Raw genomic sequence first — 18,501 nt, forward strand, 5'->3', positions numbered from 1 at the left:
AACCCTTGCTAAGGTGCAGCACAGAGCTCCCTGGATCAGCTACACTCAGTGCATTGTACATGCAATTTTACCACTGGATCTTGAATTTTTCCCTGAAGCCAGTACTATTGGTACTAAAACTACATTCCCTAATTCTGATAAGAAACATTTCTGGGGTGTTACAGTCTTACCTATCAACAAAAAGTTAAAATATGAAATCTTGGGACTGTCTTCACTAGAATAATAGGAGCAAGATGAAATGCAAGGACTCACCAGTAATCTCCAGACAGGGCAACTTCAGGATCCCAGAGATAAGACAAAACAGCAGAAAAACAAATGCCAGCCTAACTAAACCAGCAGCTAGACTACAAATAACAATCAGTAAAATCTCTGCAGCATTGTTTCATCCTCCATTTACCTTGAGCCAAACTCATGGAACTGGTGGAAGCCTGAGCACTCGGTGAGTGCAGTCCTGGGCTCTGAACACAGAACACTGCAGTGCTGCAGAGAAGGCAGCAGGAACATTTTTCTCAAGGATTTAGTGATGCATTTCAAGTTAAACTACGTTGTAAGTTTATCATTGTATCTAGTTTTATCATTTTCTACAATAAAACAATATTAAAAGAAGGGCAGTTCTGGTCGTGAATAATCACTTACACCTGATACACACCACTGATCCTCAAAAAATTTCCCTTGACTTCAAGTTAAGGTGTCCTTTCATGTACTCCTCATTCTTACTTAAATATTCCAGCACCTAGTGCTGAAAAGTCAATATGATTTTCAAGACTGAAATAATAGGGAAAAAAATACATTTGAAACAAGCAAACTTTAACAATCTTATTTACCGAAATCTTGCCAAAGTGATTCAATTGCCATAAAATACTTAGTCAAGGAGCAGACAGCCTTGCTGCATAATTCATCAGTCATTTTAATCCTGTTGATGAGTATCAGGTTCTCTACAGAAATGCTTTTAAAGAGTGCTTAAGAAAAATCATTGTTAGTTAGGGAATTATGAGATGTATTACTAACAGATAAAACAATCCAGCAAAACCCACCCTATGGCCTCTGTAATGGCAAATGATATTCTTATAAAGAAAACTTATACCCCTGAAGTCATAGACAATCTGCAAATGCTAATACTTTGCACAGAAATCTGAGTTAATAGGTTTTCCCCAGCATTCACTTTGAAATTACTGAAAAATACTACACAGAAAGAAGAACTGGCTCAGTTCTGAGGTTGCTCTAGATCTCAGTTACTTGCAAGCTGAAAGCAAAAAATTTGATCCACAAAATGGAGTTGTACACAGTCCTAATTACTGGAGAAACTTGTAGTTTTTTTCTCTTTTCATATGACCTATCCCTAAATGATTTTATATATCAATAATGACAAAAGTAAATTACATACTTTACTAAGACTGTGAACTAAGTAATAAAGCCTACAAAACAGCAGAACTAAGTTTATCTGTGTAATTAGAATTTAAACATCCTGTTTTATTCCATACATTTCCCATAGAGAGCTGGACCCTCCCTCAGTCAGTTGAGAATATGCACAGGCAAAACAACACTGGAATGACTGAAGCTCAGAATAAGAATTATTGGGTTCCTTGCTTTTCATTCATTGTTTTTTGTTCTCCAGCATTCATCCCTGCTCCAACAAAACATTGGAATTGTGAGCCCGGGGCAGAACAATCAGTTGCTGCTGCACACACAGCCCCATCTGCCCCAGAATGGGAGAGATGTTCAGAAGAGGCAAAATCATGAGATTTCAACCCATTAATTTCTGGGAGTTATTTAATTGTTGTTGGTCAAATTTGAGCAGGTGTTCTGACTGACTTGAAAGGGCCAAAGTCAGGTTCCTGAAAAATATCCCATTTTCCCTGGTGACCTATCAAACACTGCTAGAATCTCTTGAGAACATTGCCTTTCATGCATTTTAAGTACAGAAAAAACTCTGTACTTCTCTAAACTCAAGCATTTAATTCTAAAGAGTTTAAATTTATCAATTTAACTTTGAGGATGAATCTCACACCCGTGACACTGCCTAATGAAGTGTTGCAAACCCCTCTCTGTTGGGATGGAGTGAACAAGTCAGCTCAGCCCTGTCCAGCTGTGGCTCTGGAGCTGATGCCTCTCCCTTGTCAGTGCTTATCACACCTCACTGTGCCCAAGTGTGGGATTCACTTGGGTTTGAGAGTCAGAGGAGCCAGCATGGAGTTCAATCAGTCCAAGTGCCCAGTGCTGCATTTTGGCCACAATAACGCCCTGCAGTGCTCTGTGTGTGGGATGGTGTGGCTGGACAGTGCCCAGGCAGGAAGGGACTGGGGGCACTGAGGGACAGGGACTGACCATGAGCCTGCAGAGTGCCCTGGGGGCCAAGAAGGCCAATGGCTCCTGGCCTGGGTCAGGAATGGTGAGGCCAGCAGGAGCAGGGAGCTCATTCTGCCCCTGTGCTCGGCACTGCTGAGGGCACACCCTGAGAGCTGTGCCCAGCTCTGGGCCCTCAGTTTGGGAAGGACCTGGGGACACTGAGCACATCCAGAGGGGGCAGCGAGGCTGGAGAGGGGCTGGGAACACAAACCCTGTGAGGAAGCCCTGAGGGAGCTGGGGGTGCTCAGCCTGGAGAAAAGGAGACTCAGGGCTGCCCCCATCACTCTCACAGCTCCTGAAAGGTGCCTGTGCTCAGCTGGGGCTGGGCTCTTTCTCCAGCAGCACTGACACAACCAGAGCACACAGCCTCGAGCTGTGCCAAGGGAAATTCAGGTTGGATATTAAGAAAAGGTTTTTTTTTATGGAAAGAGTGATACAGTTCTGGAATGGCTGCCCAGGGAGGTGGTGGAGTCCCCATCCCTGGGTGTGTTTAACAAAGCCTGGATGTGGCACTGGGTGCCAGGGTTTGGTTGAGGGGTTGGGGTGGACTTGATGATCTTAAAGGTCTCTCCCAACCCAGTGATTCTGTGATTCTGTGGATCAGGTGTGCCAGTGCTCCCTTCGTTACACAGCATTTGTGGTGTCCCACCACTACCATGAGTGAGTGCTGGTTTCTGCATCTCCTTGGTCAAACTAAACCCAGCTTTACTTCTGGCCCATGTAATTTTAATTTATGTGCCAATAACTGTCCACACCGTATGCCTGGAAAAAAACAGCAGTTTAAATTTAGCAATTTCTGTATTTCAGAACAAGAAAAATTCAAGTGCTCAAGTCCTCAACCGTACATCTAATTTATGTGTAGCTTTGTTGTTAAATAATGACTTTCTGAAGTCTTGTGAACGTTGAAGACTTTCTGAATGTTGTTAAATGTGACTTTCTGAAAGCAAGTTTACAAACACAGGTTTTCTACTGGCAGTGAGGAAGTGCAGTTCAGGGAATAATATGTTTTTGTGGGGGATGAGCATTTTAATTTATTATTGTCTTTATCTGTTGTTATTGTAAATGCAGTATTTGCTAATATAATTTAAGTAACCGAGAGACACTATCTGAAAAATGAAAATTACAGATCTATTTAATGCAACAAATTTACTGATCCCAAGCAATCAAATGCTTGATTGGTTTAGTGCCACCCCCACAAAAAGAAAAGCTGATGTGCACACTGCAAACCTTCACTGGAAGTTTAAAAAATTAAGTAGCACAAACAAATTTGAGCAGGGTTTCCACACTTGCTACAGCACCCGCAGTTGTAGTGGGGACTGGAGAGGGATGAGGTCAGTGGCAGGCAGGAAAATGTGATGACCTAATTCCCATTCTGCTGCCAACTCTGACCTTTGGATTCCATTTCAAACCCAGCTGTCCTGTTACCACAATAATATACTGCAGGATGGACACTGCTTGGCTAATATGATATGTAGATTCCTCATAGGAATTTTATCCTTACAACTAAATTGCAGTTATGCCAATTATGATATATTTTTATGTGCATGTGGCACAGTTTCAGAACAGGCTACAGCATTTTTTCCCTTGACATACAAAGAGACTGAAGAAAAAAAAACAGATGAAAAATTCAAGCTGAATTCCATATCAGTGCTTGCAACTTGAGTTGATTTTGTACAGCAAATTCCAAATGGTCATCTTCCATTCGTAGATTCTTACTAATAAAGTGTCAAAATCTTAAAAAAAATTATCGAGTATAAATGACATTCAGACAAACAATATAGGAGCAGGATACATGGATTTGATTTGATATTAATATTTAAGAAGTAGGAAAAACATTCCAAATGGCAGCTGTGTGAAGCAAGCCACGTTGCCTTCACCAGAAATGTGAATTCTGACAAAACAAAATGATAGTTTCTTTCCAAAAGTAAGCTGTGAAATATTGATTTCTGCAGCATGTTATGAAAAGCTGGGCCTTCTAACCCTTGGTAATGATTGTGAGAGGGAAAACAGTGAGATGAGCTACAATCTCACATTAATTGCACATGGAAATCATGTTTTTCAAGCTGCCTAATTTACTGTGAAACTGGAGGGACACAAGGAGCTGAAGAGAGGGCAAAACCCATCATTTATAACTTGCTTAAAACTTGTTTTTAAGCGGCTCTTTGCCAAAGAATTGCAAGAATACTCTTTGTAGGATAAAGGAGGTGGAGCAGCAGGTGAGTCCCCTTGGGCCCAGCACCACGGGAGGGGCACCTGGGCACAGCTCAGCTCCACAACTCCCTCGGTGCTGATCACACCATTGAGGCTTCTGCTGTGAACAGCTGCTATTTGCTATTGATACCTGCAGTCAGAGGCGCTGGAGAGAAAAAGATTTGTTTGCCAATGACAGCTTCTGATCATTCTGCAAGGGAATCGTAAGGAAAAAAATGGCAATTATCTCCAGGTCCAGGTGATCTCAAAAATGGGATAGCCTTCAATTAAATATGTAATCTTACTGCTTGTTTTCATCTTCAAGCACTAGAAGGATTTACAACACCAGAAAATACACTAAAGGGTCATTTCTGCTTCCACTGAAATGTGGGCCCCTTGTATTTTCAAAAATTAACCCTGTGATTTGTCATAATTCTTTGGAATTATGAAAAAAAACACAAACATCCTATTTCAAACAAATAATTGAGAGGAAAATATTTTAATTATTCAAGCAGGACCTTGACTGGATTTACTGGGGATAATTACCTCTAAGAAAGCATTCCAAGCCAGAACTGATTAGAAAGTGGGAGAATTCTTCACAAGCCAGTACCCACACACTCACTATGTCATCTAAGTGTCCCACCTACTGAATTCCTGAAAGAATCCTTCATCTCAATGAATGTAAAGAGAAAAAATTCTGCAAATCGAAGATAATTGCTCTTAAACACAAAACTTACAGAGCCATTAGAAATTTGGAGGTAATTTTCAGATTTTGCTTAGATGAATAAAATTTAGGAGCAGATTCTCTTGAAATCTATAGATCAGAGAAGTGAGTATACTAAAATCTAGTTGAAAAAGGAAAAATTAATCATGAATTGCACGTAGCATGCAGGGTTTGTGGCAGAAGCCTGCTACTCTGTTGAGTCTGATGAGAAAAGCATCCTCAGAAATCTCAGACTGAACCACAAAATCACCTCAATCTTTTTCTTTCTCCAAACAGGTGTGAAATGCAGCTCAGCTGAAAACTGCAGTTCTGACTTGCAAGTGAATTAAGCTTCACAGAATGATAAATAAAATGTTCAGTAATGTGCTTTTGGTGTGACTGAATAAGGCATCTGGATAAAATTGAGAACTATAGGAGAACATTAAATCACTTTAAAAACATGCATGAACTTCAGAATGATGCTGTCATCACATTATTTATATTCTAGACAGACCAAAGAGCTATTATATTTCAGGTTTTTCATAGCAAAACAAAAGCTTTACACAAGTAATATTAAGTATTTAGATGCTTTCATGCAGGATTTATTATTTCATATTTTGTCCTGTCTCTATATTTCTTTCAATTTCAACTGCATTTTTTGTCATTTCAGCTTTATACTGTTTGGTACATTTGTTTTGTTATCTATTATCTGATGAACAATCTCAATTCATGCAGAGCTGGATATGGCTGAGAGAACTTATCCCCCCTAGATCATCAAACTAAACAAAAGCACGAGCCAAAGAAACATAGCAGAAAAACCCCTCAGTTTTGTACTATTTAGGCAAAAATGTGTTTACACACCTTTAATGTTGATCTGAATTAACCATGTTATACAGCAGCCAGCAGTAGAGGAAGTTATTTCACATTTCACATGTAAGACATAAATTGTCTTTTCAAAGATTCTTTTTTTCAGTGCTCTTCCTTTACAGAACTATATAAACATTCACCATGAAAGTAAATATGTAAAATTACATATTTCATTAGAAATGAACATAATAAATTAAATGCTCACCAACAATAATTAGATTTTTCTATCATCACCAAAATTTGGTTTTTAATTTAACTTTTAAAACACAGGCTTCACCCAGCTTATCTCCTTGATCAGGGCAATGCTGCTCCTTCTGGATTTCCTGTGATTGGGATTTTTTACACATCAGCCCAAAAATGCTGCTGCTAGGCTTTACTGCATCTACCAAGGCAGAAACATTTTTTATATTTATTCAGCTTGAAATTTTCCACTTGTCCCTAACTGTTGCTCTCTCCTTCTGCCAACTGTTCTGAGTACAGCCATCAAACCTTTTGCATAGTAACCTTTTTAATTTGCTTCAGAGCAGCTAAACATGCAAAGCCATCAAAATGTCAGAGCATCAGCAGCTCCAGCTCAAATCTTTCTCCTTTCATGGTGGTCTCTGTACCAATTTAGCAAACCTTTGCCTTATAGCCACATTTGTTGATGTAGTAGAAACCTACAGTTAAATAGGATTTCATGTTCTGTTAAAGCAAAACAAACAAACAAAAAAAAGCCTGTCATCAACTAAACATCTACCTGGAAAGCAGCTCTGATTTAAAGCATATTTGTAGGCACACAAATATAAATTATGTTGTAAGATTTGCATAACCAAGATTGATCCAACATAGAGAAGAAATTAAATTATTCAGCTGTGCCTGTTTCTGTGTGGTCTCAGGGATTTTCTGGCACCAAGGCACAGGGGAATGGGGTTTGCTGCTGTCTCCTCTGGGCTGGACTTTCAGGAATTGCACAAGCTGTTGTCCTGATCATGTGAAAAGGGTTTTGATGAGCAAGGATGGAGCAGTAAGTACAGAGGGAATAACACAACCCCAAGGCTGGCCAGGAAAACCAGACTGCTTTCTTTGGAGCAGATTTCACAGAACTCCTCAAACAGAACTCTCAATCTTCTGACCCAAAAAAGACTTTGAGAATTCCTCTCTTTGAGAAGTGGGAAATGACATGCTCACGATGTTCCAGTGAGCCAGAACACAGAACTGAATTAACTCCTATCCCAAAGTGTGATGACAGGGTAGATCAAAAAGATAAAGTATAAACCCAGCAAAGATTATACACCACCATCTCGTAATAGGTGTAAAAATGCACATATTTTGATTCAGTAGATGATTATTCAAGCATACAGTAATTAATCTTTATTGTGATAGAAGCAACAGAGAGGAAAGACAAAATCTGAAGCTACTTTAAACTTATCCTATCAAATCCTTTCAGGACACATCAAAGATTTTATGTTCAGTCTGTTGGTTCAAATATTCTCATAGTGAATTATGTTTCAGGAGTTTGTTTCCCTTTGAAACAGAAGGTAAATTTTCCAATCCTTGCTATACATTAATTGCACCTTATGTATTTTCATTACTAGCCAGCTATAGGAAAATTACCTTACTAGTTTTTACAATAAATGCAGAATTCTTTACTGGAGAAACCACCCACACGTCAAAGCCGTGAACACAAATGCTGACAATCAGTCTGACATCCAATCTGTTTCCAACCCACAGCCACAGAAATAGAGCACTGCACATTCCAAAAAAAGACCACTAACATTTTCGCCAGTTTAAAGTACATTAAAACTTCTTTGATTACTCAGAAGCTTTGCCCCTGCTCGGTTCATCCTTCCTCCAACTCATTCACATGTACAATTAAAAGATCATCAGCTAAAGTTTTTGTACTGGGGTTTCAAAAGGATGATAAGGCAGCAGGCTGTCACTGAAATTCAAGGCATTGAGTTCTTAATAATTTTCTTTAACAGCCATAACTGTAATTTGAGTATATCAATGACAGCAATTGAGCCATATGAATTATGTGTTGATTTCCAAATAATCAGAAATAAAAAATTGTAGGATATTGTATCTCTCAGATAAGAGAGAAATGAAAAGCAGAAGGGAAGGCAAAACATTTAAACAGCATGAATATTATAAAGCATGAATGCTATAAAGCACCAATGTCTATTAGAATTCAAAATATCTTTGTGATACAGCATATAAAAAGGGGTTTAATGAAACAGTAATAAGATGTTTGAATGATTTGTCCTATGAACTGCAAATCACAAAACACCAGGAAGATTTATTACTCACAGAATACAGGAGCATTCTGGGAGTGATAAATTCCCAAGGGCTTGGGAGAAGCAAAGAAACCCTTAAAATCAGACTTTAACCATTACTCAAAGCAATACAAACCCAAAAACGAGTACTACTGAAAATGCACTCCAAGAGAGGCAGTCTGGTGAGGAGGAGGATGAAAATATTGTCCAGGGAACAAGTGCCTGGAAAGGAGCTCTAAGGAAAAGGACATGGAAGAGCAGGAGGAGGAGTGAACACGGGATAACAATGAACAGCAAATTCACAGCAAAGCCCAGGTGCAGCAGCCTGGGAGGTGTCAGGAGGCTCTGGGGAGCAGAACCCCAGGGATGGGATCCTTCCCCCCCAGCCAGCAGCAGTGGTGGGAGTTTGTGCTGCCCAGGGTGAGCAGATGGACAGATGGACAGACGGACAGGGTGCAGGCAGGGCAGCACAGCACAGGGCAGGGATCAGGGAGGGGGGGATCATCCAGCAGAGCCTGAGGCAGCTGGGGCTGCTCAGCAGAGGAGGAAAGGCTCGAGGGGTCCCAGAAATGCACATCAACTCCTCAAGGGAGGGTGCAAAGAGGATGCAGCCAGATAAATTAGCAGGGGCAATGGGCACAGACTGACTCCCATTACACCCTATTTAAACAGCAGAGAACTTGTTTCCTGGGAGGAGAACCTGCCCACAGTGGAACAGTGTTCCCATAGTGGTTGTGAGCTCATGGGCATGCCCCAAACCTGCTCCCTGTGCAGCTGATCCTGCTTTGTGCAGTGGATGGATGCAGCAACATCCAGAGGGCCCCTCCAGCCTGTGCCATTCTGTAATTCCATAACACCAAAACCCCAATTCTTCTACTTCTAACTCTTCTCTGGAATAATCAGCCACTTACCCTTCATCCACATCCAAATATCAAATTATTCAAGCCTCTGTGGTATATTGCTCTTAAATCTTTCAAAGTTCACCTACAGCTCCTCCCTCTGATAATCAGAACCTTCAACTGCCTATGTTACAAGTTAATTAAAAATATATATGAAAGAAAAAATAAAAGGGAAAAAACCCTTCAGAGTTTATGTGGTAAGGTTTAGGGAGTGAAGTCTGTGAAGCACTAAAGTGTAAAAAAGTGAAGTGAAAAAATTTAGACCATCTATAATAAGGAGGCGAATGAAGAAAGAATGAATGAACTCCAATTCAAAAAGGTAACACTGCCAAGCTAAAATGTTTTAGTCATGACACACTTGGAAATTCAAAACCCAGTGATAAGGACTTTATTCTAGGATAAAGCAGCTGAAGATTTAACTCTGAAATAACTATAAAGATCTATGCATATGGATCTCTTATGACAGCAAAACCTTAAATTGCACAATGCCGACTCTATCCTCCTGTCAAAATATTTATAATTTATTAAAAATTGTAAAACTAAATATAATTTTGTTTTTAGCTGCTGCTAAAAACTAAATTATATTTATGATTAAATATTGCTATTTCTCAGCAACTATTACTGAGCCAAAAAAAAATGGTCTTGAAGGTTTTAATAAGAACTCAGAGAGCAAAAATCCTCTTTTGTCCAGACCAACTCCAGACACAACTTTGCTCTTACTCATAATTCCTCATGCTGTGACAGTGGTATCCTTTGAACAGCTTTAGCATGTACTGAATGCATGACAAACATAGGAAACTGAAACTTAAAGGGGGAAAAATCCTTTAGTTCCAAGACAGATGCTCACTTCTGAAGTCTTTTCAACCTCCTCCTTCCCACTGTGTTTCATTTCAGAATTCAGCACTATCACACAAAAAAGAAGCCTTGCTCTGTCCATGGGGTAGCAGAATAATGTGTGTTCATCAAAACCCTTTATTGTCTGCCCCAAATTGGGCCTTTCCAGCCATGTTTGACAGCTGAATCATAAACATGATATTCTGTGAGCTTTTTCTGAGCTTTGGAATGTAACATTGTAAATCTACAGCTCACCTCGAATGTCTCTCTCTGATCAATATATATTTAAAGAGTTTTCCCTGAATTAATTAGCACTTTTATTTCATATTTACTACTGTGCTACTTTCACTTAAAAACAAAAAAAATTTGCCTGTTCACAAGATTTCACACAGATTTATCCACATCACTGAATATTCAGTCTTGAAAACAGAAGAAATTAAAGTTTTCCAGTGTCACAGCATTTAACCCCCTACCCAACCCACACACCTGCAGCTATTTGCATTTGATAACACACCTTTAATGCATGGAAAGCTAATTTCTGGCTAACCAGAAAGGCTCCCAGTTCCTTGGTTTGCAGTTTCCAGTGGCCCCACCATCACTGGAGCCACTCAAACTATTGCAGACCCTCTTTCTGATGCTTTAGATTGGTTAGGCTCACTGTGAGAACCTGAATACTGATTGCGTGGCTAGAAATTATTCCTATTAAAATAGGGATACTAAGTTTAAAAAGAAGTGATCAATCAATATTTGCATGTATATGTAGGTATATTATTCAGCTGTGACAGAATGATATCAATAATCACCTAAAAGATTTTGGTTTAAATCCTAAAATTTAAACTTGCCAAATGCTTTGAACCTGCCTGTGTGGAATGTCATTGCAAAGGGAACACATCAAGAATTTGGCTACTGAGCAGATATGACTTGTGAAAAGTCAGACAAATTATTGAAGTTGCACTAGTTAAAAAAAACCAAAAATGCTAAACTTTACTTTACTTTAGCATGTATGGAAAGTAAATACTTATTTTCAGAGTTTTATTGTGTGCTGTTCTGGTTTTACTTCACTCTGGTTTCTTTTGCTTCCTTCCTTGATCTCTCCCTTTTTCTGGTCCAGTATGCCCAAATGCACATACATAAACATTTTCATATAAACATGCATGCATCCATATCTCTCTATCTATACGTACATGTGTGTGTATAGCAGATCCATGGCAAGAACAACATTAACAACAGAGGCTGTTTAGATCATTCACCTTTCCTTCACAATAATTGTCACATGCTAAACAACACCAAAGTCTCAACTATAAGGCAAAGAATATATATAGGTGTGTGTATATATATATATATATATATATATATATAGGTGTGTGTGTATATATATATATATAGGTGTGTATATATATATAGGTATATATAATAAATAATATTTAAATAATAGGTATATTAATAAATAATAACAAATAATAAATATATAATATTTAAGTGTGTATGGAAATGCCCAAGTTCCCTCTCCTCTCTCATGACAAACTTTCCCAAAGGCAGCCAAGAACCCAGCAATGGAGAAAGGCAAAGGGAAGAGAGAGCAGCACTTTGTGTGCAGCCCCAGGCAGCGCTGCCTGCCCAGCTTCTCCTCCCTGTGGGGCTGGCAGGCTGGAGGCACAGATGCCAAGCTGAGGCAGGGATTCTGCAGTGATGGCATCTGGCTCCTTGGCACACACCACTGATATTTGTGTTGGCTGCTCTGCTCTTGCCCCTGGGGCTGTTAATGGGTTAAGTCCATGATAGGATGTTGTCTGAGCCTTTCTTTTGACTCACCTTTGATTCTGCTCAATTTCTGTCAGAGTAAAGCTGCTCTTCACCCTCCTGAAGTCTTTGTGCTTTAGCTGGTGTATGTGATGATGTCATTTTGGATGGTCCTGTTGTGCTAATGGATGATTTGGATAGGGCAAACCACCTCTTTGTATATTTTACACTTTAAAATTTATGTCTGCCAAAACCTATTAACACAAATACTTTATTCAAGGACACTGGTTTTTATTGTGATCCCCCCAAAAAAAAAAAAAAAAGAAAAATCTAAAAGTGTGAAAGTACCATAACCATGATAAAAAGGAAGCAGTATCAAAATCTGATTCTATTTTATTCTAAATACTTGCGTTAAAAAAAAAAAAAACATAGTATCATTCTCTATGTATTGCTGGAAATGTTGATGCAAATTTTACAGTTCAAAGTAGAAAGTCAGTGAGCTGCTTGAACACGTCACAAAAGGTAACTCCAACGGGCTTATCTCACAACAACATGGTTTCTAGTCCAGAAATATCAGTTTATATGACAGTAATTACTAAAACAGATGGGCAAGGAGCCAAAAAGAGGCATCACATCGACAGTGGGCTGAATGCAACTGGGAGCTCTGGAGCAGAAAGGAGCTGTGCCAGATTGTGTGGCAGCTGAGAGTCTCATTGGTGACCATTTGCTGTGCAATCTCAGACACATCTACAAAATTATGCATTCCCCATTGATTTCATGCTAAAATGGTTGAGGAAAAAAAAGAAAAAAAGCCTCTGTCTGAACTTGAACACAGTACCTGCTGACAAGTTCCTTCCTTTGAGTACTCAGGGTTTTCCTCCTTGTTCCTATCTGCCATTCCCAAGCCTGGCTGCACATTTTAGATCCACACTGTCAGGTGTTACATGAGTGGCAGTCAAAACAACAACAGAGGGCTGCAGACAGAATTAACCAATAGGTTCAAAATATTCCTAACATTTACCCCCCAAAAAATCCCACCACATATTTTCCCTTCAGGAAATCTATTTATAAATACTGGTAAACTAGAGGTAAGCAGCACTTTGATAAAATGAACAGAAAAAGAAATCTCAACTCGAAAGACAAATTATCTCTAAAATGACTAAAGAAATGCAAAGCAAACCCAGAATTCCCTAACTGAGTCCTGTTACCATCTGATCTTTGTTTTTTGGGTTTTTTTTCCCATAAAGCAGTTCACACAAAACTTTGATTTAAATCTTTCTGCTGACTACTCAACCACTGTACATTTTAGAAAATGCATTTTTTAAATTATTATTAGAATTGGCTATCATTATGAAGAATACTAAAAATCCAGAGCTGATTGAGATCAATATTCATATGAATTTATCTCTAACAGCAATTAATAGTTTGCAAACTCTAAGACTAGGACAGCAACAGTAAAGCATTATCTTCAGTCCAATCTGATATCTAATGTTATTGAGATTTTGAACAACTTTTAATAAAGAAATCTTTTGGATATAAAGGCATTGGCACTTCCTTCTGAATCCCTCACCAGGCTGTTCAGCCTTGCAATTAATCTTAGCAGTTCATTCATTTTCCAAACATCCTTGCCTATTGACTCCTACAGAAGAGAGCTCATCCACTCACTTGGTTACATTAATTATCCAGAGCAGATAAAGCCAAGGAAATCTGTGAGACACCAGAGACCCCATTAGTTTTCTGTGTAAATTCCAAATTTGCTGCATGTAAACAGAAGGAGGCAGATCTGTGACCCTGGAGGGTCCCTGCTCACCTGGGCCTGGGACAGCAATCCCTGCACACCCTGCAGAATCCCACCAGGAGATCCCAGGGGGTTTAGCTGCCTCTCAGAACTTTGGAGGCAAGAAGAAGGCTGTAAAACACTGCAAACCTCCACTGGATTTTCCCAGCTGGAGCATTTATATGTGTTTAACTACATGGGGGTACCTCAGGTTAGCAACACTACAGAGAAGCCAGGAGGGTGTGAAAAGGTCAGGGGGGCAAACAAAGAGTAGGGGAGTGTCACCATCATGTTTACTGAAAAATCTCTTTGCCCAGGATTCTTGTCCTGAGAAGGCTCAGAGAAAAAGGAAAACAATATTATCTGATTTGCTTCTCCTGTGTTCTGCTGCTTTGGGATGTGGCTGGAGATTGTTTATCCAATGTGAGTTGTTTTTACTTAATGGCCAAGCAGGGTCAGGCTGTGTTGGGACTCTGGGAGGAGTCACGAGTTTTTCATTAATATCTGTTAGCCTTCTGTCTGTATCCTCTCTCTATTCTTTAGAATAGTTTTAGTAAAGCATTCCTTAATACAATATAGATCATAAAATAATAAATTAGCCTTCTAAGAACATGGAGTCAGATTCATCATTTCCTCCCTTCGACAGGGGCCACAGAAAATACCACAGGGGTGGGAAAGGACAAGGCAAAGGGAGAAGAGTAAATTATTTACAGTGTAGAATAGTTTTGATTTACCTGGACTTCTTTACATTGACCTCTGACTGCAATTATATTTCCTCTTGCTTTTTTCCTTCACAACACCTAAAAAGCAGCCCAGAGATGAACTAAATAATTATTGTGCACACTTCACTTTTGTCTCAGTTCCAACAAAACTTGATACCATTCCAGAGTCCAGATTTTTCTTGAAGAAAGTGATCTTAAATTCTTACAACTTAGCAAACATGTATGATATATTATACACTTTGCCCAAATTAAAAAATGTCCCCTGCATGTGCCAATGTCCTTTCTGCATGAGGCACGGTATTTGTTCTGCATAAATTGAAAGCAAGCTACTTTTTAAAGGTGGGGCAACAGAGGCCTGTGTGAGCAGAAAAATCCCACTCTCACTTGAATCACCTCATGCAGACAAATATTTCCATTTTTTCTGTGCATGTGAACTTGGCACTGTTTCACAGAATATCAATAATTTGCATATACATGTCTGTATATACATACCTGTACATACACACATGTATACCTGCATGAAGGGAAAAAATCCCTTGCATCAATCAGTGGCTTGCAGGAAAGTTCAATAGTGAAGATCCTTGTTTATTACCTTCAGTCAGTTAAAAGAAATTAAAATAAAATATTGTTAAAAAGCAAGAATTAATCTTCAGCTGACAACATAAAGCTCACCAGTGCAGGGAATTTTTCATTAGCCTAAGAAGGAAAGAAAACATATATGCACATATACAAAGAAATATATATAGATAATTCTGTAAATCCACAATTAAGTCTAGGGGACAAGAAAATGATAATCAGTCTGTATTTTCTCTAATAACACAAAATCATTCAAAATAAGAGATTAAAAGGAGTTAACTGAATATTTCAAGCAACTGCAAAATCAAAGTGACAAAACAATTTGGAAGCTCTGCTCTGGCTCTTAAAGAAGCTTGGGGCACCCTGTAAAAGAGGGGAGACATCTTTCACAGTGGGAAATCAAATTCTTACCTGAGGAAAATCCCAATTTGAGTGAAGCAAAGATTGTGTGAGTTCATATTGATTCTGTGTGTTAAGGAAACAATTTCTGAGAGAACAGTTCTGTTAGGGAACTGAAAAGGAAAGTATTATATAACAGAAACCCCACAGGGCCTGAATGTACTGAGGAGTTTTAATTGAAGTTTTAATTGAAACTTGAAGTGGGACTTGCTCCATGAGAAAATATGCAAGAATGAGCCATTATGAAAACCATTTTATAGCAAAAATGTGTTAATATCAGTTGCTATAAACTATCTGCTCGATAGCTTGCACAGACCATAGCTTTAGGAAAATCCCTAAGAGCAGCAAAGCTCCTGAGTGGAGCAGACACCAAGCAAGGCAGCAATGGCTGTTCCAGATCCAGGTGAGCAAATTGCTTCTACTGGCAATGTTTGTCACAGGGTAGGGGGAAGGCAGAAATCCCAGAGAACCCCGAAAGGTTCACTGGGCAGTTTGGAGTTTCCTGTGACTCCCAGAATGGCTGAAGAGAGGGGAAGGAGGAAGCAGATCCATGGCAAGAACAACATTAACAACAGAGCCTGTTTAGATCATTCACCTTTCCTTCACAACAATTGCTACATGCTAAACAACACCAAAGTCTCAACTACAAGGCAAATAATCATAGAAATAACCACACAGAAATGCTTTTGTTTGGTTATTTTTAATTTAGAACAGTCACTTGGCTTTCTCTTTTTCAGTTCTGAAGTCCTCTTGGGTCTGCCCTCGCCTGCTCTGTATGAACTTGGATAAATTGTATAGTACTGATTAAGTTCAGTAAATCTTAGAAATTCTATTATTAGGCATATTTTTTAATTTTTTAATCTACCTGGCTAATTACAACCTGAAAAGCATACATGCTTTTTATTAAAAGATGAAGGAATACTATTCTACTGAAAGTGATTGCTATTCTGGTTTTGTCCAAAAGCACCATCACACCAAGAAAACCAGGAACAAAGTAATTATTTGCATGTAAACCTAATAAAAATGCAATAATCTAGACTGAATATCCACAGCTTAATTTATAAAAGTTATTAAAATATTAAAATGTAATTAAAATGAAAATATTTAAATGTAATCACTGGGCACTTATAAGACAGTCCACAAATGTATGCAAATTACTGAGGTTTTATTTATTTATAAATAAATATGTTCACATACACCAACGTAATCTAAAAAGATATTAAAACAACGTGTAATAATCTCAGTACAATAATTTTATCCATTGGCTCAACACAACCTTTTGTTCATAACACCAATAAAAGGCAGGAAAATTAATCTCTATATTCTTCACCTATAAACAAATATACTTAAAGTGCATTATCTTTACATCCTTTTGATTAAGCACGTATTCCATTCACAACTAAATAAAAAGAGCTATGTAATGGATAAAATGTTTGTACTTCCATTGGTGTTAGGGGCTGGAAATGGGTTTCTGTGGCTCCCAGAGGAGGGGTTTGGAGTGAGTGATGCTGCAGGACTCGGAGCACATGGAGAAGGTGACGGTGTCAGAGGGGCTGACCCTGCTGGAGCCCAGTCTATCCACAAACGAGTGCTTGACTGAATGGCCTTTCATGGAATAATACCTGCAAATGTGGCTCCAGCAAAGCTCCAGGATCCTGCACATTAGCAGAAATGCAAAGAGACATTTCCAAGAGCCGGGGCAAACGCTGGGGATGACTTCCCCTGCCTTGCACCAGGCACTGCCATTAGAGTGCTTTAGCTTCCATTAAGTTGTCACTTCCCTGTGCTGCCAGCTCTCCAAGGGGGACAATTCGTTCTGACAGAACCATGGCCTGTCACATGCACTCACACTCACTGGGAATGAACAGGAAAACCCCCAGAGCTGATGGATTTATTAGAGATTGGAGCTGGCACGTATATTGCTTATATGTACACAGCAAGGTAATTAATAAGCTCTAACCTGTCCACCTTAAGCGCCTCATATTTACTTGAATAAACTGAATTCAAGGCACACAAATGTAAATCATACCAAACTGTTCTTTCATTGGATTCTGAACATTAAATTTGTTTAATTAGCCCTTATTGATTACGACAGTTTTGTAGCAACAACATCCAGTTCATACATATTTTTTAATGCATAAGAATTGCCACACTGGCCAAGAGAAAAGGCTGATCTAGTCCAGAATCACAGGGGCAAACATTTAGGGAAGGAACAGAAGAAATGCCATGTGAGCATGGCCCTGGTCTGCAAAATATAACCCTGCAGCCAGTGACTGCTGAGCCTCCTGAGCCAGAGCTTCTCCACAGCTCCTGGCTCCATCCTGCTGGATTCCAGAGAAATTCTAAGCACCACAATCCTGCTCCATGTGAAGAAAGCCCATTGCTATGCTAATATTGAACTTGCTGGCTGACAATAGCAATGAGTGCTGATTCTTGTACAGCAAAACATTGAATTTTTTTGAAGCACTGATGAATGTCTAGGCCTCTCTTTTCACTTATCTGTCATCATTCCAAGCTCAAGAACCCTAATCTATTTAAGATCTCAACCAATAGAAGATATTTTGTACTTCTCACCTTCTGCTTTCTAGCCATTGGACATCTGTGTGGTCAGAAATAGGCTTGCTGTACAAAACATGAATGCAAGAAGGATTTCAGCACTCAAGATCTCCACACCATTCCAGTTTTCTATCCCAGAAATGATGGCCATCAGTCTTTAATACATCCATTGCACTTTATGTTTTCTCGATAACTGTTAACAAGTTATTAATTATAATTTATCCTTGGCCAGATCCAATAAAGGAACTTTGTACAACCTGAAGACAAACTCTTTAATTTAGTTTGCTGGTTTGGGCTGGGAGAGAGTTAATTTTCTGCACAGTAAATAGTACGGAGCTGTGGTTTGGAGTTGTGCTGCAAACACAAGGAACCTCTGAGAAGTTTTTGTCAGTGCTGAGCAGAGCTGACACAGAACCAGGGCTGCTTCTGCTGGGGCTGGGAGTGCTCAGGGGAGTGGACAGAGCCAGGACAGCTGACCCAGGGGATATTCCAGAATATCCCACACCACACTCAGCATCTGAAGCTGGAGAAGGAGGGAATGTTTGGGTGATGCTCCTTGTCCTGCCAGGCCCCTGTCCCACATGATGGAGTCCAGCTGGCCTGGGTGATCAATACCTGCCTGCCATGGGCACTGGGA

At 39.3% G+C, this 18,501-nt stretch overlaps 1 protein-coding gene across 34 annotated transcripts in view; it reads right to left on the bottom strand.

The window, feature by feature from the left end:
- RBFOX1 (RNA binding fox-1 homolog 1) overlaps window positions 1-18,501 on the bottom strand; it is a 1,204,921-nt gene that overhangs the window by 280,487 nt on the left and 905,933 nt on the right. Inside the window, exon 1 of one of the 34 annotated variants that reach the window (XM_077187108.1) lies at window positions 12,673-12,782. The exons of the other annotated variants lie outside the window; for them this stretch is intronic. Within the exon in view, the coding sequence (XP_077043223.1) occupies window positions 12,673-12,732 (60 nt within the window). The 5' untranslated portion in view covers window positions 12,733-12,782. Of the gene's footprint in view, window positions 1-12,672; window positions 12,783-18,501 lie in introns of those variants that run through there. 34 annotated transcript variants of the gene reach the window in all.

This window comes from Agelaius phoeniceus, chromosome 16, assembly GCF_051311805.1.
Source record: "Agelaius phoeniceus isolate bAgePho1 chromosome 16, bAgePho1.hap1, whole genome shotgun sequence".
Lineage (NCBI taxonomy): Eukaryota > Metazoa > Chordata > Aves > Passeriformes > Icteridae > Agelaius > Agelaius phoeniceus.